This window comes from Danio aesculapii, chromosome 4, assembly GCF_903798145.1.
Source record: "Danio aesculapii chromosome 4, fDanAes4.1, whole genome shotgun sequence".
Taxonomy (NCBI): Eukaryota; Metazoa; Chordata; class Actinopteri; order Cypriniformes; family Danionidae; genus Danio; species Danio aesculapii.
In genome coordinates this window covers 50,642,905-50,667,801 of record NC_079438.1, presented here as the reverse complement: position 1 = coordinate 50,667,801, position 24,897 = coordinate 50,642,905, and the positions used below count along the sequence as shown (strand labels likewise).

Sequence of the window (24,897 nt, the reverse complement as noted above, 5' to 3'; positions counted from 1 at the left end):
CTGAGAGGTCATTTGCCAGGACACTTTCTATAAACTATTACTACTTTACAATCAGTAGGTGTTGCAAGCAATCTCCTGCCTGTTGTTTTCTCTGTTTTTCCTTTGTGTGATGACATTGTGCATGCATCCTTCTATGTCCTGCGTATTCAAGTAGGTAAAAATATTTTTTACCACCGTTAATATGTTTTGGAGTGTATGTCCAAATGCTATTTAGTCTATATCTAAAACATTTCAGAGTTTAAATTAAGTCGAACTGAACTAAGAGTTAAAGTAAATGAACAGGAAATTAAATAAACCTTCAGAGTTATTCAGAGAAGAGGTGCACCCCAAAAGCAGAAGTTGAGAACAGAGATGTGAGTCCAACAGTTTGCAGTCAATATCTCCATTTGAGTGTCTAAAGTCTTCGTGTTAAAAGGCATGTGGCCAAAGTGCGGCACAGCATGAACTTAAAGGTAGACTATGAAAAGCAGCTGATTCTGGGAAAATTAAAATGCAGATGTACATTAGAACAGTTTTGGTGCAGCTGCTATTTTACTAAAAAAAAAAAAAAAGGCAGGCATATACGTACCTCACTTGGGGCCTAACCACAAATGAAAATATAGACAGATGAGTTCTGCAAAAACGGGAACTACTAGATTGGTTTTATTGAAAAATCTTTGGTGACTTTATTAATTTATATAAAGCAGTGTGAACATTATACTATCACTTATGTGTTGCATTTCTAATAGCCTCATTATTATCATCCTGTGTATGTTTGACTACTATTCATTTATCTGAATATAAAAAAGCCATTGTCAGGCAGACTGTAGGCTAAATACGGAAAACACTGTTGCAGAGCAGTCAGAAATGATTAAGTTGCATTGAACAGACTGCAAGCGCTGCGGCATGTCAAGAGGACTCTGGCCCCGAGCTACAGTCTGAGACACAGTCATAATCAGAGTAACAATATATTATATGCTGAATTTACAGCTGACATCATAATTTATAATGAGCAAAATCTATTATATGTTGTCTCTGAAGAGTTGCTACAACTGGAGAAGACGAGTACAAACTTTGGGTGAACCCGAACGGCGGGGATATTGAAAGTAAAAAGGTTAGGAAGATTTGATGAATGAACTGGAAGACTGCTAAAGATAGGAAGAAGGCTATGTGTAAAGGACAGACAGACAGAGACCCCCAATCAGCTCTATGTTATTATGCTGACTGCTGTGACAATAAAACCCTTCAGCATGTTTGAAGACTTCTACTAGTTTAATCTTAATGATTTCGACTTCTTTATTTTTGAAGTCTAGATATAAGCGGTTCTTTGACTTTCTGCGAACATAATACATACATTTCTGAGTATATTTAACTCTCAAAATACAAATCACGCCCTGAGAAGAAGGTCATGAGTACTACAGCTAGAAAAAAAAGAGCAAATTCTCTATGCATGTAGCACACAAGGTTTACCTGACCACTTGGATGAGTGCAAAAAGCACAAGGGTCAGCTAAGCATTTCAGTTTAGGCAAGCATAAAACACTGGTCAATGCATATTAAAAATTAACAGAAATATTGGAATGCATACTGATACGTAATTGATAACACACTTAATATATCATCTAGCTAGGGCTGAACAATATATATTTCGAGCATCAATAGCACAATGTGTGTAGCTCCAATAGTCACATCACAGTTTATTATTATTTATTAAAGATTAAACTATGAAGATATTAATAAATATATTTATTTTTTGTTATTATTAATTCAACGAATACCATGTTATTATGTAATTTCTGTAGTTGAAAACTGTTAGACTCCCCTGAAAACCATTATTAACCATTATAAGTTATTATAATTTATGCAGATGCACTGCATAGAAAAAGACTTGATCATCCCAGTCGATCTAAATTAATGAAATCTTTCCAAATAGAGTTATTCAAAAAATCTAGTGAAATTTTATTCATATAGCGGTAAAATAAAATATTGCAGATATGTCCAATTTTTCCAATATCATGCAGCTCTACATCCAACCATTGTAAATATGTAGATATCCAATAAACAATGCATCACAAAGTCAATGATCCATTCATTGATTTCTAATTTAGAACGAATAGTTTGAATTCTTCAGTCAATCAGTTGGAAATCATTAACAGCGTGAGCTACAGTGTCAGATTTATTTATCCTTTAAAGGCCTTAACCAGCCATTATACCAAGTGTTGTTATCGAAAACATCACAAACATATTAAGATATGTATTTTTACACAATATTACACACACCAAGTCCACCCAAAATCTTAATGGTATTACTTAAACATGAATGCAATTTTGAAGCGTTCACTTTTATTCAGGTTTTTAGCCATTTCTCAAATAAAAGATAGATACAGGGTGCGGACCACGGGGGAGCTAGGGGAAGCTCGACTCCCCTAGTTAAGGCATTGGCTCCCCTAAAAAATATAATTAGTTTTTTTTGGGCAGCGCGGTGGTGCAGTGGGTAGCGCTGTCACCTCACAGGAAGAAGGTCGCTGGTTCAGGCCTCAGCTGGGTCAGTTGGCATTTCTGTGAGGAGTCTGCATGTTCTCATCGTGTTCGTGTGAGTTTCCTCCGGGTGGTCTGGTTTCCCCCACAATCCAAAGACATGCGCTATATGTGAATTGGGTAAATTGTTCGCAGTGTATATGTGTGAATGTAAGAGTTTGTGGGTGTTCCCCAGTGATGGGTTGCAGCTGGAAGGGCATCCGCTGCATAAAACATATGCTGGATAAATTGGTGGTTCATTCCGCTGTGGCGACCCCTGATGAATAAAGGGACTAAGCCGAAAAGAAAATGAATGAATGTGTTATTTTGATGTGTGGCCTATGTAAAATAAAAAAAGCATTTGCTGTCCTTAGTGTCATCATCTTGGGCTTATAGAGCGAATAGAAATTGATAGGCTACATGAACAGGTTATTTATTTTGTTGTTAAGTGAAACATATTCGTGTTTGTGGATTTTATATTAATGTATTTCTGTCACAGAAACACTGCAGATAAAATTAGACAACTATGTTCTGTTGTTTAGGCTGCTGCTGTTTGTGCATGTTAAAATCAATTCCTCAAAAGATATTTTCAAGGGTCAAAGAAAGTTATTGATGGAAAAACAAGAGCTTTTTAGCGAGAAAGTAAACCGAAACTATCGTGGTGTTTTGTTCATTTAGCTTACTTTATAATATTAGTTAAATTATATAAATATTTGTTTTATATTCATAGATTAATTGTTTAAAAAAATCCCCCCACCACCTCGTTAGAAAAAAGTGGGTTCCCCCAAAGGCCACGGTATAGTTCAAACACTGGATAGATTTTTTTGGTTGTAGCCAAAAGAAAAAGCCAAATAAATTATTTCTGATGAAATCAAACAGATCAAAGGGAGCCTCGATAGGAAAGAAATGTCTAAAGCTGAAATGTCTCAGCACTCTGGCCATCTGGCAAAAAACACACAGATGGAGATAAAAGTCTGCACTCCAAGAGAGAGAAGCCAACACAGGAGTATATTATCAGAACAGTCAAGGACAGACTTCTGGACAGTTTAGATAAACTTACATCCTGCTAAAGGCACACAAAAAGATAGTAACAAGCACTAAAACAACTTGCTATGCAAAAAAGGAAAAGTTTTGTTTAAAATGTGTTTTTATTATGTCCTAAAATCACGTTTCATTCAAAATAATGTAAAACTCTGTTAATAAGTATTACCACACTAACCTCTATAAAGCTTTAGCATTACACATTTAGGTCAAACAGAATCATGGTTCAGTTAGAGAGTGAGTCATCTGTGCTGATTCAGTGTGCAAGTGAGTCGCCTGAGCGATTCAAATGATTCAAACCACATGCGTTTGATCCATAATAATACAGCAATCAGTGATATATTACTTATCATTTATATAGGAGACACAGAGACACATAAGTTAATTTAAGCAAACACTTTTATATATTAATGGACTTAAATTCAGTGTGTTTGTATTTGGTGTGTCTTTACTACAAAGTGTTTCTGCAGGCTCTTTATTGCAAGACATTTTCAAGAAAAAACTATTTATATTAAATATTCTATAAAACATGAAATATTCATATATCAGCTAATCTATGTGCAGACTTACAGGATACAGGATAAGATACTGCAGAAATTATCCTCTTTCTTTTGTCATTCTCCTCTGTTTTAATGTTAGTTAATACAATACTATAGTAAATGTTAATGTTATGTGAAACAGAAAGCAGGAGTATCTGAAGAAGATATTTATCAATGTGTGAAGTAATCAGTGTGTGTAATCTATTATTATAAGCATACATCTCTTGTATCTATGAAGGGCTTACAGGAGAGTGTGTAAAATGCAATTAAATGAATTTACCATTACGGTCATGTGTGTAAAGTTGATAAATAATCAAGTTATTCTGCTATACATTTATGTTTACTGAATAAAATGGGCACATGTATGGATTGGCAAGTGGATGTTAAATATACTGTAGTGAATGGTGCCCATGGAACGAATGGTGCCATTATTAATGTGAGACAACGAAAATACAAACGCAAACCTCTCCTGTATTCTGACATTCCAATACTTCAGAGTTCAACTTTATCTGAAACAGTCAAGAGTAAGTGAAGAGCACAACGTGACCAGAAGAGGGCGCGCAAGACTCATGAACGGAGAGGGAGGGAGATGTTACCTCTCTCTGACCCTCCTCGGTTCTTACCTTCTCCTGACCTCCTATCCTCTGAGTGCATACAGCTCGCGCAGCTGACCCTGAAGACCTGAGACTCTGCTCGCGAAGCCAGGAGGTCTCATAGTCATCGTAAATTAGGGATGCCTCTCATTGGAAATACCTTGTGGAATGCTTAATGGCTTAAAAGTCTCTAAACAATGTGTATGAGAGTGTTTGTATGTTGATTCATGTTCTAAGATGTGCCTATGGGACAGCTATAAATTTGTTCACATAAGACATGACCTATAAGTTTTGCTGACTAGTAGAATTCTTGACTGAATGGTCAGACCACATCATGCAGTTGGTCCTCAGTGATTTATAATTAGTGTTTTGATATATTAGGTAAAACCCAGATGGTGTATGGGTAATTATATGGAGTATGTCAAGTCCTCACTGATATATGAGGTGAAGTTATGTGCATGACCTGATTTTGGAAGTATGAAAGCTGAACCAAACTGACCAGCTTTGCGCTTTCCGACTTCTGAGGTTGGTTGCCCTTTATCCTCAACGGAGGATAAAGTAAGGATTTTGTTTCTGTCATTTGTCTTTTGTTTATTCTACTTTTTCACTGGATTTTATTTTATTAATAAAAGTGTATTTTCTTACTTTTCTTCACTAAAGTGGACATTGACTTCATTTTCCAGCACCCATCAAAGTTACCCTGTGTTGTAAAGTATGAATCTAATTTATTCTTTTGCAAAATACATTATAAAGATGATCCTTTAACTAAACCCTAGCTAAGAAATATAGCGAAGGGAGGATTCTGGTTTATCTTTATTTAATTATTGTGATTAAATAAAGGCGATCCAGCACAATACATGTGAGGGAAAATATAATAAAAACTGTGCACACTAGTTGCCTCAAGAGTTGAGAATAGCATCTCACAGAAGCAGCAGACACCACATATCCTAGCCAGCACATTAGCAACACTTTAAATCTCCATGCTTTTAAATTTTATTGCTAATTGTCGATCTCTCTTTACCGTAGTAGCACACTGCTAGGCCTGTCACGATAAGGAATTTTTGTTGTGCAATATATTATCACAGAAATTGTTGTGGTAAGCGATATTATTGTCATTAGATATGAGTTATTAAACTAATATGTTTAGAAATGTGTTGGGTAAAATCTTCTTTCCATAAAACAATTGGAAAAAATATATATACGGGGGGCTAATAACTCAGGAGGGCTTCATACTGTATATACACTTGATTATAGATTTGTAGTTCACACTTTTAAAGAGTAAAAATCATCAAGACCAGTTACTGGTTAAAAGCATAACCCGTTTATCCCTTTAACACCTTTTAAAGGATGACTTTTAAGACCTGCAGAAGCACTGCAACATGGCATTTATATTACAGTGCTATTGAAAGTTAAAATGCACAGATTTTTTTTTTGTCTGTGGTCTGTAGGTGCAAATGGATTTTTGTGAGTGCATACCTCCATTCTCCAGGTTCTGCAGTGGCCAGAGTACGGAATAAGCGATCTGTTGCGGAGCGTAAAACAGAGGTGCCATACAGCAAGTCGGCTGGGAGGAGTGCTGAACCCGAGATCCAAATTCATCCATGATGTACCAAACAGGCAATTTTTTTTCTGCAGACTGCAATAAGAGAGAGCGAGTTTTGAGTTTAATGCCATATTAGCTTCCCTGGCTGTTTCATGGCAAAAACAGAGAAAAAAATTACACCATTTTAGAATAATTAATATTTAAATAATTCATAAACATTTTATATAAATAATTAAAACATTACTACATTATTAGAAATGACATTTTTATGATAAAAACATTAATTACAATAAAAAGAGATCAATAATAAATAATATAATACATAAAATAATAAATAATACATAAAATATGGGTCACACTTTATTTTGATGGTCTGTTTGTTGAATTTAAGTTACATTGCAACTAATTCTCATTAGATTATAAGTAGACTGTTTGGTCGGGTTTGGGTTAGTGTACAGTATGTTGACATGCACTTGCAAAGTTTCTTATATAAAGTTAAATGTCTGTTGAAGGAGCAGTATCAGCAGATATTAAGCAAACAGTCTACTAATACTCAGATGGACCATCAAAATAGTGTTACCAAAATATGATTTAAAATTCTACCATTTTTTGAAGTATTCACATAAAAAAAATATTTTTCACTCCTGATAAAAATCCCTGCATGATAACATCAAAAATAGGGCATTGCAACACTTAAATTACAGATGAAATTAATGATTGAGAATGTGTCATGAAAAAATGTTAGCTAAAATGAATGGGGATCATAAGGACATTGATAAATGGGAGAATTTCATTTCTTCACTTAAAGTATGAGCGTGTCGACCCTGTTGTGTTATGTAGTATTATCTTTATGTATTTATTACTGTTTTCCTAATTATATTTTCAAATTTTCTCCCTAGTATATTTTTAAATGTTAAGAATTTGTATGCATTGTGTATTTTTGTATGGTACTGCACGTTATATTAAGAAAAGAAAAAAAAAAGGCATTGCAAAAAGCATATGTTTGACAGTTATGTTGATATTGCAACACTGACATTTTGGAGAAACTTCTCCTTTGAGTAGATGTCCACGAGTGATTGTGACAATTATTGTATCATCAAACAATCAAACAACATATTTATCATCAGCAGCATTATCAAATATGAAATATTTTAAAGAACTTTCCAATAAGGTTCCATTATGTAATAAATTTACTAAGATGTACAATCAATAAACAATACATTTATTACAGTGATTATTCAGTTTTGCTAATGTCCATAAATGAAAATACAATTATTAATTATTAGTTAACTCGGAGTGCATTAATTGATGTTGACATTTTTGGATTTTAATAATGCATTAGTAAATGTTGAATTATTATTAATAAATGCTGTACATTATTGTTTATTCTACGTTCATGTTAGTAAATACGCTACCTAACATTACAGAATGGAGCCTTAATGTAAAGTGTGACTCATATATCAAAATCCTATTAGTATTTCCTTTCTCTTACTCCCTGGGAAAGCTGATAGGTTTGGTTGTATTTCCACATGTTGTCCAGTATCAGATCCACAATGTCTGGATCTGGAGCCTCTCCGTGGAAAGGCAAACACATTAGACTGGCCATTCGGATCAGCAGGCCAGGAATCTCCAGAAGCTGCTGACGTGCGCTTTCCACCCTATACGTCCAGGCATGATCGACAAGAAACACACTGTGAAGCAAAACAGAGAGAAATGGGTTAAAGACCCATGAATGAAAGTGGAATGCTGTTTTATTATTATCTGTTGTTTTATTTAATCTATAAATTACAATGTGAGCAGCATAAAGTAATGACTTTCTATTAATGTAATGACTATTTAGACAAAAAACATGATTAATGTAATTCAGTGTTAAAAATAGATTATATATCAAACATTCTCTTAAGAAATATTTCAAAACAGAATAATTTTATGACATTTTAAGGGTTATTAGGATGCAGTGCAGCCCCTAAATACTAACTTCGGAAGGGTTAGTTTGCGTAATACATGCTTCAGTGAATTAAATATATGTATTTATTTAAATTATATTTTAATTTATGTATGGGCATCATGGTGGCGCAGTGGGTAGCACGATTGCCTTACAGCAAGAAGGTCGCTGGTTCAAGCCTCGGCTGGGTCAGCTGCCATTTCTGTTTGGAGTTTGCATGTTCTCCCCGTGTTTGCTCGGGTTTCCTTTGGGTGCTCGGGTTTCTCCAAAGATATGTGGTACAGGTGAATTGGATAAGCTAAATTGTCCGTAGTGTATGTATGTGTGTGAATGAGTATGAATAGGTGTTTCCTAGTGATGGGTTGCAGCTGGAAGGGCATCTGCTGCGTAAAACATATGCTGGATAAGTTTGCGGTTCATTCCACTGTTGCGACCCTAGATTAAGAAAGGGACTAAGCCGAAAATAAAATAAATGAATGATGAATGAATGAATAAAACATGTTGAGTTTTCAGTTTTCAGGATATTTAGTGTATTCTGACCAATTGTAGTCTTTGATAAGTTATTTCAGAGGTTTCTGTAGGTCAAGTTCAAACTGCATTTACTTTTATTGTACTTTTAGGCTATATGAAGATACAAACACCTATTTTACAAGAGAAGTGTCTTGTGAAACCTTGCAATGTCTATTGGTCCTTTAGATCTGCCAGCTTCAGACTGCTGAATAATTTTTTTCTGAAACCAATTGCCGCAATTAGTATTAATAAGTAATTAATAAGCATTCACAATGGTATAAACCGCTATAATAAAGAGGTATTGCATGCATTTTATTATATAAACTATTATTATTATTATTTAAGATACAGATAAAAGAAAACTATTGCTCTATTAAAGAGCTGACACTTCCATACAACTTGTTTTGAAGTCCTTCAGGGGGATCAATCGCTAATTAGGGGAGTCAATCCCCCCACACACCCCTGTAATTCACACCCTGACTGTATATAGGTACATTTTAATGCTGGTTTGCTGATTTATGTTCATTCTTGCTTGTCCTGGCTGCTCCTTTGCTGTTTTGTTTGTTTATTTTTTGTCTTTCAGGCAGGGAAATTTTGTTTATTGCTATATAATTTACCTGTTAACACCTTTTCCCCCCACAAAAGTAAAAGTAAATGTATAAACAACATTTTCACCAGCATCATTTACTTAGGGAGACCTGTATTTACTCACACACATGTAATTTCACACAAATAAAATATTTACAACCGTGTTATTCAACTCCTCCAAATAATAAGACCACCTGAATTTCTGCCAAATGAGCCACTGCTGCCCTCACCTGGTGGGATCCGCAGCCTGCAGCCCACTCTCTCTGGTCACAATCACTTTATAAGCGAACTCATCTCCAGGATTGAGTCTCTTTTCTTTCTCTTCATCCTCATTTTCCTCTTCATCTTCCTGCACTTGCATGATGCCAAACACATCACCGGCGTCAAACACCTACAAGATAAAAGGCGATCAATACATTTACCTGTTCATGCTACTTCAAACTACTCTGGAGTCTTGGTGTATATGACCAACACACAATAAGCAATATGATTATGGTTGTAACGTAATGCACTATAAAGTTAGACATTTTATTAATCAAATTGACACACATTGACAGCCTCAGCAGTGTTGTCATCATATATCTACCTCATTGGTAAGTTTTAAATGCAAACTCTTCCAGTAAAGCAGAGGGATTCTTGCAGCCTTTAAAGCGGGACTGTGCAGAGAGAGGAAGAGCTGATACTCTTTATCCTCCTCTGTGTTTACACTGCCGTTGTGCATCTTTTTTCTTGTTGCTAGTTTCTGACAACTCACATGTGTACTGTGGAGCGGTGCATTGTGGGTAACAGGTTTAAAGGGCCAGGGCGTCGCGTTTTCTGTCATATCGGAAGCGTTTAAATTGCGTATGTTTTAATATTATGATTAAGAGTAGCAATATTTTCAGTTTTACGTATAGAACGAAGTCACAACAATAAGCAAAACACTGTGTAACATTATTTTATCACTTTCAATCTGACTGTTATTTTAAATCGGCTATAAAACACGTTCATTAAGGGAGATTAATAGTTTTTATGTATATATTGTTGTATTATTAGCATTACAGAAACAAATACAACACCAATTGATATCATATATAATTTATACTATGAATAATATATTTTTTCTTACTAACGTTAGTTACCTGAATTAGCATTGACCTTAACGTTACTTCAGTTTCTCTGTTTCACTTCAGTTTCGCCCTCAATCGTATCCTGTTTACGGGTTCGTTGTTTATAAGGCCATTTTAATTGGAGACTTTCTGTTAACACTAAAGACATGTTTTAAATATTTTAAAATCAATACTTGAATCAACCAAGGCTAGTTTGTTACACGCTGTAACCACACGATGGCGCGCACACACCGCGGATTGATATGAGAGACGCGGAATAAAAGTAGTGCCGGTGGCTTAGAGCTGTGATCAACCAATCAGAATTACGTATTTAGCATATTATAATAATCATCGTATAATTAATTTAGTTTATTTTTAACGATTAAATAATTCAGGCAGGAGTCGCTTTAAATCACAATATTTTTAACAACAATCAATAAAATATATGTGCACATTTGTCAGACAAACATATCAGTACAGAAAAACATTTCTTCAGGCGTTACATGACAGTTTACATTATGTACTTGCTAAATACCAACACATACTGTCTTTCAGTAGATTTTTCTTTCAAATATTCTTTCAAATTTGCCAGGAAAGTGATATGAGGGGGGCAAACAATGAAGATGAATTCACATTACAGTATATGCAATCTCTTTATTTGTGGCATGGACTTGTATGGCACATATTTAAGTATTCTGAGGTCTCAGAGAAGTATTAGCACCACTTGCAATGTAAACTCTGGCATAAATGTCCACAGTACATAGGCTGACACAACAGATCAACACATCTTTGGTTCTGAATAAGGAAGAAAGGCACATTTGGAGAACATCCAAAATGTCACAAGAGGAGTGCTTGACATGTCATGTATATTTACACTCGGCGCTGGATTCCAGAGATTGTTTTTCTACCCAAACAGTCTTTCCCACTGCCTAAATATGCAGAATGACATGTATAAAACCAGGGCAGTCATGTATACATATTTACTAAGCTCCAGCACTGTTCCATTTGCTTCTCTTAATTACTTTGTGAGCCAACAAAGAAACTCATCTGCCTGGGCTCACTGACAGGACTTTCTGGACAGTCGATAGAGGAAGTTGTATGGAAGTCGCTTGGAAAAGTCCATTTGTAACTATCAAGGGTGCTTGCAGAATGAGGTATGTGTCCAGCGCCGGCCTTGATAGGCATCTGTAAATCCGCCATTGGTGGTTCACTAACACATCTTCTCAAGGGGGCGCCGCTAAACAATACACAAGACATTCAAGACATTTTAGTATGGCTTCATTCATTCATTTTCCTTTGGCTTAGTGCCTAATTTATCACAGCAGAATGAACCGCCAACTACTCTGGCATATGTTTTACGCAGCGATGTACTGGAAAATTTAATTTGGATTGTTTTGTGAAAATAATCTTTCATCGCTTATTAGACTGTACGTTTAATTATATTCCTTATATTAATGCTAAATACCAATTCTACACCACAAAACAATGATTTACAGATTCAAAATTAAACTGAGCAATCATCAATTATAATGACCCTTTAGTTTAGGTCACAATTCAAGGTATTAATAAATCATTAACTAACAATATTAGATTAATAAACTACTAAGTAGCTGTTCATTAATAGTTAGTAAGGTTTTGGGTGGGATTAGAGATGCAGAATAAGATTATACTTTATAACTAATAATGAACCATTAATATCTTAATAACATGCATATAATAAGCAGCATGAATACCATTTCATAATGAATAACCAGTAAATAACATGAATTTATAAAATCACATAAAATTTAAGATTTTATCTAACATTATTATAAGTATTATAAGTACACTAGCTGATTTTGCAAATAAAAAAATTGCGCAAGGTGTCAGTCATATGCATGGAATATAAAGCTATATTAAACATTTGATGATGATGATGATGATGATGATGATGAAAAGGATTTATTTGTCATACTTTTACATGTAGTGAAATTGGATTTAATAAATTAGATTTATTAATTATTTTTGTATTTGTAAGCATTTATAATTTGACGTTTAGTAAATGCTCTGTGGCTTGTTTGTCTTTTGAATTATGACATGACAATATTTCCTGTGAACTTCCTATTGAGCAATATTTACAAAATTGTAAGGCATAAAACTGTTCATCATTGACAATAGGAAGTGTTTCCTAAACATCAAATGGCCATGGTAAATTTGCTTGGAAAATGTATTACATTTATAAAAAATGAGAGTAAAGACTTGCAATGCTACAAAACCAAAATAAATCGAATAAATGTGTGTTGTTTTTTTGTGAAAGTAAAGATGTTTAACAGATGAATGATTCCTGAGGGATCATACCTGTTTGCTTCTGATGCTGCACCTTTCCAAGCCAATCTGTAAACACCTCCTGCCACCTCAGTAAGCCAGCGCACATCCGCAGGGACTTCTGGGATCCACTCCCAAAACCTTTTAAATGTAAACGATACAGAGGTTAAAACACTGTGGCGTCCACCCAGAGGCATTTCATTCTAAAAGCTTAGGGAAAAGGTTTCGGGAGAGTTATTATAACCTAACAGACACCTCCTGCTCACCATTTCTGTTTATAGCGCTGTCAAAACTGACAGCTGGAGGGGCGTGGTTAAGTATGCTAACCCCACCCCATACTTCAGACAGACCTAATCTGAGAATTTAACTGAAAACAAACAGGAAGTGCATTTTCAGATTTATATAAGGTATAAGGTATATAAGGTTTAAAAGGGCAAACTACTATTTTTTTCTTAATGACGAATTGTTCACCACAAAACTAACAATGCGAGCTAACTAAATCATATGGTTAGTTTTGATTTCATGTGTACTTTAATGTATTAAAAATACACAATGCCTGTAATTCAAAGCATAATTACTCTAGTCTTCAGTGTCACATGCATGATCCTCTAATGTGATGAACTGATGCTCAAAAAAGTCTTTACTATAAATGATAACAATAGATACTGTACTTTCAAACCTTGCTGAAAATGCCACGGATATTAATTTCTTTCCCAAAACATATAAAAAAATCATACTGTCCCCCAAACTGTTGAAAGGTAGTGCATTAATAGTGTGATCAATAGAGAAATGAAGAAATGAAGTGCTGGTATTGACCTCTGAGCTGCAGAATAAGCGGATTCCACTGGCAGTGTGTACGGCAGCAGCATATAAGACGCCACACGCACTGGCAGCAAACCAGTCACCTGGGCCAGCAGACCGTGCTTTTCTCTGCAGGCGTCGCAAAAAACTGCAAACACATGCACATGATTTAGTAAGATGGTAAAATAGTTCACATTTATACAACGAAAACAGGACATCCTTTAGCTTTATGAATAAACATAACACGCTATATTTCCCAGTGATGGGTTGCGGCTGGAAGGGCATCCGCTGCGTAAAACATGTGCTGGATAAGTTGGCGGTTCATTCCGCTGTGGCGACCCCGGATTAATAAAGGGACTAAGCCGAAAAGAAAATTAATGAATCATTAACATTAACGCTATACACTAAAAAAAAGGCTTTTCTCGTTTGTTCAATCTACTTATTTAAAATGAGCTGAATCAACACAATTCTTGAGGGTTTTTTTCTACATAATTGTTTTATGTTCAATCCACTTAAGTTTGTAGAAACTATAAACAGGGATCTTACACCTTTTCCAGAGTCAAATTTAAGCACTTTTCAAGCACTTTCTAGCTTAATTTTCACATTTTGTCAAAGTGTCAAATGACTTACATTTACATATATATCCATACTTCATCACATTATTTCAGATACTACTTGTTAGAATGATACTTTACTATAGAATACTATAAGGACATTTTCCCCCAGGCCTTCATTACATTACTGTCATTTACCTCTTAAAGTAACGTCTAAAATGTGTCATCTTTCATTCATTTTAAATTGATATTTATTCTAATTACAATGCATTGTTCGCTCATGTGGTGGTAAACTCCATGCATTTTGCCTTCTCGCACTGTTTAAGCACCTATTTTATAGCAATATCTGACATCAATAATTATCCAAAATCTAAGCACATTTCAAACCTGGAAAATACTAGATTAAAATTTTCATTTTCAAAGATTTCCAGCACCCATAAGAACCCGGTATTAAATTAACTTCATCATTTGTGTTGTTTCAGCTCATTTTAAATAAGTAGTTTACACGAGTAGCAAAAATCCAAATTTAACATGGTCACTTCCAAGGAAACAAATGTAGATAAAAGTTGTTATTAAAAATAGAAGGTGCTATATTTTCCTACATTATAATAATAATGATAAAATACGAAATGCATTAACAAACACGGTCACGTTATCTTACATTCAGATTCCTGATGTTTGTCAACAATTTTGTGGGCAAGTCCTAGAAAGGTCCTTCAAGTAAATTATTGTCATGACAGACTTTGATTTAGGACTGTCAGAAAGACTCAAACTACATTTGAAAGTGTACATTGAGATCAGCTGTTTTATCATTGAGTTATCAGTTATCAGTTATCGATGATCTGTTAAGACCAAGAAACAAGGAGGAAGTTATTAAAAAACGTGTTTCTATTGTAATTCATGTGGATGTTTTCTCATCACTAGATAAAAAAATAAATGCATTTCCACTTAGATTTAGCCTCAAATGTTGGTGCACATTATAAATAAGTTAAATGTTGACTTTTTAAGAGTTCTTGAAAAGCATTTATGAATCATGGATCATTTTACTTACATTTTCCCACTGCATTTGTGATGTTTTAAGTTTGAAGAAGTACGACTTTATGGTGTGAATTTTTACCATAACGTTTTTTTCAGTAAAAACGGCGAAAAGGGCTTTTTTTACTGTAAATTTTTCATTTTCTTTCTTTGTTTAATTGTTCAATAATAGTTTTTTTATTGTGCTTGTAGAAAACTGTTTTAAAATAGTCGTAACATTTTTATTGTGGTTTAATAATAAACATATTTTTTATTTATTTATTTTATTTAAATTTAAAACAAAATTTTTTCACACATCTTGGCATTTTCATCAATTGCCAATACCCCAAAACATGCAGAAAAAAACTATTTCTTGCTAAGAAAACATTTCTTAGCTACCTTTCTTAATAGGTGTTGGCAGATTATCAACAATCTGTTCATCCAACCACCAGTGGTGTTTCCTCAAGAGCCGGAGCCTCCGCAGGACCCACTCCTTGGTCGTTTCCTCCACCACTGGATTCTTCTTTCCAGGGCAGCAGCAGGTTGGCGAGGCCTGAATCACGGCCATGTCTACTCTTGGACATGCTGCCTGTAGCAAATCTACAAAGACACATCTCCGGGTTATCTTCTGCACCACAGGCACGTATCATAGTTGGCATAATTCATGAATGAACAATTGCAGATAAAAGAGATACTAGAGATAAAGAGCGCTCACTGTTTTCCTGGAGAAACCGTAGGGCGTCTTTATACCCGCTCTGACACATCTCTGCAAGCACCTGCCAGAACAGTGCAAGAGCCAGGATTTAATCAGTGATTAAGAAATGGAAGTAATTGAAAAGATTGTATAATGCTTTGTAATGTTTTTCATATACTTTAAGTGTGTATCTGTTGAATTTTTTAGCCCTCCTGGGAATGTTTTCTTTGTCGAATATTTCCCAAATGATGTTTAACAGAGGAAGGAATTTTTCACAGTATGTCTGATAATATTTTTTCTTCTGGAGAAAGCCTTATTTGATTTTTTTCAGCTAGAATAAAAGCAGTTTGTAAATTTAAAAAAAAAAAATTAAAGTCAGTATTATTTGCCCCTTAAGCAAAATTATTTTTCGATTGTTTACAGAACAAACCATCATTATACAATGAATACAATTCAACTGTATAAGATCTGCAAAGCTACACAGTTTAACAGCATAAAATGCACTACTTGCAGTTTTTACTTCAGCAAAAATCTATGCTACAATTAGAAATATTAGTATGCCTGCAAAATGCATATGCATGAACGAAGACTATGTGTCGCTGAGTTGAAAAGACACTGTAAGTGTGTCTGTATTAATCATATATTACCTGAATATGCACTACTGTTGCACTTGAACTTCAAAACTGTTATGATGATATGCAGATATTGGGAGGAATGGAACTAAATAATATTTCTAGCTACAAATACATTAAAACATACTGTGAATTCAGACATGATACTTTTTTATTTTTCTTCTTTAATTTAAATTAACATTCAGACATAATACTTGGCTCCCAGACTGTTTTTTTACATTATTGACAGTAGGGTAGTATGCAATTTTGAATACAATCGAAATAACATCAAACTTGTATAGAAAAACCCACACGGCAAAAAGCAGTAAGTTACTTTACTTTAAATAAGTGAGTAAACCCATTGCCTTATAGTAAAACCCACACGGTAAAAAGTGGTTAGTTACTTTACTTTAAATAAGTGAGTAAACCCATTGCCTTATAGTAAAACCCACACGGTAAAAAGTGGTTGGTTACTTTACTTTAAAAAAGTGAGTAAACCCATTGCCTTATAGTAAAACCCACACGGTAAAAAGCGGTTGGTTACTTTACTTTAAAAAAGTGAGTAAACCCATTGCCTTATAGTAAAACCCACACGGTAAAAAGTGGTTAGTTACTTTACTTTAAAAAATTTTGCACATTGTTTGTTTACTCAACAATTATAAGGCAACAAATTTACTCTCTTTTTTAAGTAAAGTCAACTAATCACTTTTTACAGTGCACGGTATTATTAATGGTTTTGCATTATATTATTAAAATATTATATTAGATTATCGCATTATACCATGGTAATGTTATTATGGCAGCACTGCAATGCATGAAAAGAAAATGCAGGAAAGCAGAATGCATGTGGCAGAACACAAAGCTCGAAAAACTTCATAAAGAATGTCTTAAATACAATACAGGATTTTGCACTGCTAAACAGGCCTTCTGTTCAAATGTTGTAAACAAAAACCTCAGGAACACACGTGTACTGTTGGCTCTTGTTGACAGGATAAGTAATAAGTAATCCTTCAAACTTGCAGCACTAGTGAACTGCTTAGTGGCCAGAAGTGCATTGAGTTTGCATTTGAGGTCTTTGGCCAACTCTGCATTAATGGATATTATAATTATATTTAAAAAATGATAGAAATGATCAAAACAAAGTAAATTAGTGAAAACATAAATAATGAAACAATGAAAAATAAATCGATTAAAGTGAAACTGCTAATCTGACAGCAAATAGATTAAGGACAGATCCATAAAAGTGAGGTATTTACCAACACGTGTTTCTTAAAGGCGTAATAAAGAGGGGGATTGTGTAACTGCTCATGTAAATCACGCTCAGGCTTGTGTGTGTGTGTGTGTGTGTGTACAGTTGAAGTCAAAATTATTAACCCTCCAGTGAATTTTTTTCCCAAATGATGTTTAACAGAGCAAGGAAAAATTTTACAGTATTTCCTATAATATTCTTTCTTCTGGAGAAAGTCTTATTTGCATTATTTTGGCTAGATTAAAAGCAGTTAATTTTTTTGAAACCATTTTAAAGTCAATATTTTTAGCCCCCTTAAGCTATATTTGTCCTTCAATTGTCTACAGAGTAAACCATCGTTATTCAATAACTTGCCTAATAACCCTAAATTGCCTAATTAACCTAGTTAAGCCTTTAAATGTCACTTCAAATGTCAAATGTTTAGAAATGTGTTAAACAGAAATTGGGAAAAATATACATAGGGAGCTAATAATTCAGGAGGGCTAATAATTCTGATTTCAATTCTATGTTTGTGTGTGTGTTCTTACTTTAGGCTCTGGGGGAAACAGGGCCTTGCTCAGTCTGTACGCATTGTCCAGATTAACTTGAATGCTGGTGTTTGTGAAACGCAGTTCGTGGAAGCTGGTGGAATTGTCTTTTGGACAGATGTCGCTCTCTCCGGAGAATGGAGAAACAGTGATGGTGTTCTTCAGCTCTGACTGGGGCAGATTATCGCTGATGCCGCCATCCACATAACGCTGACAAGACAGAAAAAGTGGGAGGTGTTTATATTTTAAGTTTCACTCATTATCATCCAATGATAACAAAGAAAACACATGAAATTAAATCAGCAACAGTCGTGTGTCAAATTATGTAATTAAATGTCAAACTATGGGTGAAATAATGTGACAAGAACTTTTACAATGACACATTTAGAATACATTTAGAAATAAGTTATGATTTAAATTGTTTTATAATTACAATTGTTAAAATTCTTAATTGCTGACTTATTTCAATACCTACTGGTTTAAAGCAAGTCATCAAAAATGTGATCATGAGTCTCTAATTATTAATAGTAAACATGTAGACAGATTTTTGCTCAGAAAAAATATATATAATTACTAATAAAAACTACAATAATCAATAATCAATACTAGAAAATACTGGTTTGAACATAATTAAAAATAAATAAATAAACAAATAAATAAACAAATAAATAAACAAATAAATAAACAAATAAATAAATAAATAAATAAATATTTACAATTATTAAAATTCCCAATTGCTGACTTATTTCAATACCTAGTGGTTTAAAGCAAGTCATCAAAATGTGATCATGAGTCTCTAATTAATAATAGTAAACATGTAGATAAGGCAAGGCAAGGCAAGTTTATTTATATAGTACATTTCATACACAGTGGCAATTCAAAGTGCTTTACATTAACAAGAATAAAAAAGTATAAGTAAAGTATAAGAAAGTATAACAAGTATAAGAAAAAAAACAAAAACAAACAATAAAATGATTAAAAACAGATTAAAATGTGTTAAAGCAGGTTATAAAAGAATAAAAAAAAAGAAAAGAAAGACATAATATAGTGCGATCTGTCGGACGTAGCACAGTGCTTATTCAGTAAAGGCACAGCTAGATAGATTTTTTGCTCAGAAAAAATATATAACTATTAATAAAAACTACAATAATCAATACTACAAAATACTGGTTTGAACATAATTAAAAATAATTAAATGAATGAATTAATAAATAAATAAATATTTACAATTATTAAAATCCCTAATTGCTGACTTATTTCAATACCTAGTGGTTTGAAGCAAGTCATCAAAAATGTGATCATGAGTCTCTAATTAATAATAGTAAACATGTAGATAGATTTTTTGCGCAGAAAAAAAATATATAGGCGGTTTGTTCCGCTGTGGCGACCCCTAATTAATAAAGGGACTAAGCTGAAAAGAAAATGAAAAAAAAAAAAGAAACTGTTAATAAAAACTATAATAATCAATGCTAAAAAATATTTGTTTGAACATAATTAAAAATAAATTAATTAATAACTAATTAAATATTCAAATAATTAATTCAATAAATACAAACAACTTAAATAAATCACAATAAACAATACATTTATATATGATATAAGCGGCATATATGTAACATTAAAAGAGTGAATACTGAAGTATGACAAAATTGGTCTCTTGTTCATTTTTGGCTTGATAAACATCATTTAAAAAATTCATTTACAGAACCACCATATTAATAATTCAATAATGTATTTATCAATAATAAATATTACATATATATTTTTTACATTATTTCATTTAAATTTTGTATAATAAATTAAATACACATAATGGAAATCACTGTCACAGACCTAAAAACACAATTCTAGCTATCCAGTAGTTCATAGATCTCTAAGGGGAAATTATTTGTAAAAAGCCAAGACATTGGCATTTGCAGGCTATTGCATTATAATCCCAGAGTGGTCTGATTCTGAACTGACCAGCAGTGAACCAGTGGTGTGATCAGACCATTAGCCTTACGTGACAGCCTTTATTTGGCGACTCCACAGCAAAAATTTACTCAATGATCCACTTGCTTAAATCTACTTTTGATGCATTAATTAATCTGGCTTTAATATTTCAAAGAAAGTCATGGTTAATATAAGGTCCAGGAACTAAACAATAACCAGTAGTCAGCTGTAACTAAAGATAAACAGACATGTGAACTGTTCAACCTCTCAGCTATTTCTATACATCGACATCTCCTTTCCAAAGTACAAGTACACAATGTTCTGAAAAATGGGTGGAGGGTGGGCTATTAGCAGATATACTTAGTAGTAACAAGAATGACTGAAACAATAAGCATATTTAATACTCTTATTCAGGCTAATTTATTGTGCCCCAGTGACTGAATTCTTTGAACTCCTGTTGAAATGTCCTAATTCTCCCATATTGAAATAAAGCCAAATATTCTAGCCGTGTTTCCTCATAGAGCGCCTCATGGATTGGCTCATTAAAAAAATGACATGACTTTTGTTATGAGCTTTAACACTTACCACACCACGGAAGGCAGGAGGGATTAAACCGCAATACACAGGAATGAAACAGCTACAGATGAGAGCCTAGAAATGGAGAGGAATTAAATGTGAAAATGGAGCGGAAATTGGCCCTGTTTAAATTGCTATAAAGATGTTTATTTGTGTGTGCATTGAAATAATACTAAAACATTTGTGTTTTAAATCTAAGAAGAATTTTAAATAAAGAAAATAAAGCAATTATTTTGACAAGTGCAGATCATGCAGACCATTTTTAATTATTGCATTGAAAGAAAAAACAACAACAACAACCTGGAAACATTTATTTATTTTATTAATTTACTTAACCAGGAGTGTCCCATTGAGATACAATATCTCTTCTACCAGGGAGTCATTTCTATTTATTTATTTAGCTGATGATTTAGTCCAAAGCAATGTGTGGGATAAAATGAGGCACGCAAAAAGTAATATTTATATATTTACATTCAAAATACAGTAATATTATGTGAAAGCCAGAACAGAGAGTGGTTTCAGGATGTTTGTTGAGATCAGATTTAGAGGTAATGCACATACATGGCTAAACACTTGCATTCCGATTACCGAATATGCATGTACAAAATAAAAACAGAAAGAAATCAGTGTTATTTTAGCATTATTTATAATCCTACTACAATAGTACTCTTTTTTAATACTAATCTGTATATTTGGAATTGGCTTTCATTTTAATATATATTCTATTCATAACAAAGAAATGTCATCTAGTTATTTTTTGCATTTTTATCCTTTTTAATCAGAAATATTTATATTTAACATTAATTTATTTATTTTTAGGTTAAGTTTTTTGCATTTTAATGTTATATTTCATTTCATTTAATTGCAAAAGCAACACTTCTAATTTTCTTTACTTTCTTCCAATGTTTTATTTTTGGTTTTTAATTAGTTCATTAATTTTAGTACTTTTAGTTTTGTTTAAATACAAAGCCAAGTTTGCACAATTTTTATGAATAGGCACAGAAAGAAAATGATTTTTTTTCACACATTATTTGTCAGTTTATATATTAATTTTCCTTAAGTTTCTATTTTAAGGGTCGCCACAGCAGAATGAACCGCCAACTATTCCAGCATATGTTTTACGCAGCAGATGCCCCTCCAGCCGTAACCCAGTACTGGGAAACACCCATACTCATATACTACGGACAATTTAGTTAATTCAATTCACCTATAGCACATGTCTTTGGACTGTAGAGAAAACCGGAGAAACCCACGCCAACACGGGGAGAACATGCAAACTCCACACAGAAATGCCAACTGGCCCAGCCGGGACTCGAACCAGCGACCTTCCTGCTGTGAGGCAACAGGGTTAACCACTGAGCCACCTTTCTGCCCCAGTTTATCTATATATAAATCTTATTTATGCATGATGAAAACATAAACAATCAGCTCTTCCGAATTAAAAAAAGCTTAAATATTTAATAAATGGGCATGCATGAGGATTTTCCTGATGATTCTTCAGAAAACAAAAGTTGTGACATCATTTTAAAAGTATTAATCAGATGATATAATATTAGTGTGATCTCATGTTATAACCCTATGCAATCATCATCATGTAGATAAAGGAATATAAAAGGGCGATATCCAAGTAAACAGAAATTCCCTTTCCCAGCTGTTTCTATGCCAACAGGATGCCCTAACCTGGATGAGCTCATCTTTGGAGCTGAAGTCCGACACCAGGACGTTTTGGCCATCCATGACGCGTGTGAGGGAAACACAAAGTCTTCCAGAAGAGAGTGTGTGAGCATTAGACGGCAGGTCACGATACAGGCCTCCACGTATCACCTTTACTATGTTGAATGTTGGGTGCAAAGGGCCCAGATTACGCTTGCGTGCCTCCTTGGCAACATTGATGACGTCTTCACAACATTTCTCTACATAGGTGAAAACACACAAACACACACATAATGAATTAAGCAATACACAATAAGAAATTCAAGAACATAAAATGAACAAATATGAAATGTGATACAGTTGTAATATGTTATTTTTCATCTTTGCTCTCACTATTACATACAACCTCTGAACATACGTAATAAACCAAAGGTTGATTAGCGTCTGAATCATCTTTATAGTTCAGATATAACATGAAAGTGAAAGAATGAAGTCATTCAAGTGTATTTTAACATAATCTAAGTGTTTAAGAATCATTTGGTGCTCTTATAAACTCAATTCTTGGATACTTTAGGTAGAAAACCCCCGATATTTGAGTTAGTCACATCAGTGATACTTTCATTTAAAGTGATCAACTGGACTGTTGCTTAAATGCCCAATAGAAACAGCTCCTGGATTACACGTCCGAAGAAACATTTTATTGCTCAGACACATAGACATGGAGCTTAGTCATGTTTTATCAATTTCCAACGAGACAATTAATAAAAAGGATGCAGAGATCTAATATTTTGGTCTTGCACTGAGAAGTGAGTTCGTGTCCCATTGTTGACTATTAGAAATGTTGACTAAGCAACAAACTGAATTAAGTGTTTAAGATGAGTGACAAAAATTTCTAAAACAAAAAATTAAATGCAAAAAAATACAAAATAAATACAAAATAAATAAAATACTACACATAATGAAAAACTGAAAATATGAAAAGAAACAAATCTATTTACAAACATATTTAAAAATATGCATATATTATTTAAACCACATATACATTTACATATATATATATATATATATATATATATATATATAATTGTCCATTCATAATTTAAAATGCTCTTGTCGGGGATTACCTTTTTATTACTTTACTATTATTTAGGAAAAAACAAACAAACAAACAAACAAAAAACAAATGATAGTAATTGGTTACATTATAAACTAAATAAAAAATTAAAAACCGAAAATAGGTTACATTTAAATACTCCTGCTACAATATTACATAAATATTACAATAGTTTTATATAAACATTACATTAATAATATCTTTATTATCATGTAAATACTTACCACCCTAAATGTCATTAGGTACACAGATCTCCTATCAAACCAAAATCGAAAGTAAGCTTTCTACAAAGACTCAGTAGTGAGCATGGAGGCAGTAAGTGTTTAAGATGAGTAACTAAAGTTTCTAAAAATAAAATTATTATTTTAAATATAAATATATAAATACAAAATAAATAAATAAAAAATACAAATAATAATAAAAACTGGAATAAAAGAAAAATCTATTTCAAAATATTCACAAACAATTTTACAAACAGAAATATCAATTTTAACAGTGTGTATATATATATATATATATATATATATATATATATATATATATATATATATATATATATATATATATAATAAAAATTGTTAAAAAGAAAATAAAAAATACAATTGATAACTGAAAATAGGTTATATATAGAAGGCAATATAAAAACTCCTGCTACAATATTGTAGAAATATTCCAAGTTTCATATAAACATCACGAATTTAATAATAACATCTTTATTATCACTCTGTAATTATCCTACCCACCACTCTAAATCTCACTAGTTACACGCATCTTCTATCAAACCAAAATTGACAGTAAGCTTCCTTCAAAGACAGCATATCTGAACACTCATTAGTTAACCTGCATACAGTTTCATACCTAAGCAAGCCTCAGTAGTGAGCACAGAGGCAGTGAGGGCCCCTGCCGAGGCTCCGTAGATCTTCGTGGCTCCGCGGATCAGATAGGGCGCCTGCTCCAGCAAACAGCTCGCCACACCGATGTGATAAATCCCCAAAAACCCGCATCCGGCGAACGACAGATTCCAGCCTTCCTTCAAATCAAACATGACTGCTGCTAAATCTCAGACTGCTGGCGTGCAAGCTAACATGTTATTTAAAGGCGTTTTGCTCGCCTCGGTGCAGAAAGGAGTGGTTGTTGATGTTGTTCGGAGTTTTGCTCTTGAGTTTACTGCGTCTGTCAGGACAGCAGCCAATAGGAAACATGCCGCAGCAGATAGCGACTTCCTTCATGTTACGTTCATTATTATTTGGTCATACGTTGTTCCTCTCTATATTTTGCCAATTTTACATTTTCGAGTTCAAGTTCACAGTTCCTATATTGCACAACATTGTCACGTGATTGGGGTACAGCTATTTCATAAAATCTAATTCTCCAAAGTAGAGTAGTTTTTCTATTAGGCTTATATCAAATATCAGATATGCTAATATTTGTAATGAGAGGATTTTAGTTCTTATTGTGTACACATCTCGAAAAATCACCAACTCATTTATTCCTACAAAACACCAATTTTCAATGTGCATGCGTATC

General features: G+C 33.4%; 2 protein-coding genes across 2 annotated transcripts in view; both read right to left on the bottom strand.

Moving 5' to 3' along the window:
* The window catches only part of ttll12 (tubulin tyrosine ligase-like family, member 12), a 38,726-nt gene extending 28,690 nt beyond the window's left edge, over positions 1-10,036 (bottom strand). Inside the window, exons 1-4 of the mRNA XM_056455999.1 lie at positions 9,840-10,036; positions 9,484-9,644; positions 7,703-7,901; positions 6,144-6,303 (exon numbers count right to left, since the gene is read on the bottom strand). Coding sequence (XP_056311974.1) covers positions 6,144-6,303; positions 7,703-7,901; positions 9,484-9,644; positions 9,840-9,974 — 655 coding nt within the window. The 5' untranslated portion in view covers positions 9,975-10,036. The remainder of the gene's footprint in view (positions 1-6,143; positions 6,304-7,702; positions 7,902-9,483; positions 9,645-9,839) is intronic.
* A 711-nt stretch (positions 10,037-10,747) lies between these two features.
* pnpla3 (patatin-like phospholipase domain containing 3) lies at positions 10,748-24,535 on the bottom strand. Its single transcript, XM_056456000.1, has 9 exons — positions 24,229-24,535; positions 22,284-22,516; positions 20,613-20,678; positions 18,096-18,305; positions 15,730-15,790; positions 15,414-15,614; positions 13,462-13,594; positions 12,679-12,786; positions 10,748-11,578 (listed from the first exon to the last, which is right to left on the bottom strand). Exons 1-9 carry the CDS (start codon positions 24,413-24,415, stop codon positions 11,356-11,358), a joined length of 1,422 nt encoding a protein of 473 aa, XP_056311975.1. The 5' UTR covers positions 24,416-24,535; the 3' UTR covers positions 10,748-11,355.
* Positions 24,536-24,897: the final 362 nt, after the last annotated feature.

Coding starts and splice junctions, on each gene's coding strand:
- pnpla3 (XM_056456000.1), bottom strand. CDS start 24,415: ATGTTTGATTTGAAGGAAGGCTGGAATCTGTCGTTCGCCGGATGCGGG. Junction 22,517..24,228: donor CACTACTGAGGCTTGCTTAG/GTATGAAACTGT, acceptor TCACCTATGTAG/AGAAATGTTGTGAAGACGTC. Junction 12,787..13,461: donor GCTTATTCTGCAGCTCAGAG/GTCAATACCAGC, acceptor TACATTTAAAAG/GTTTTGGGAGTGGATCCCAG.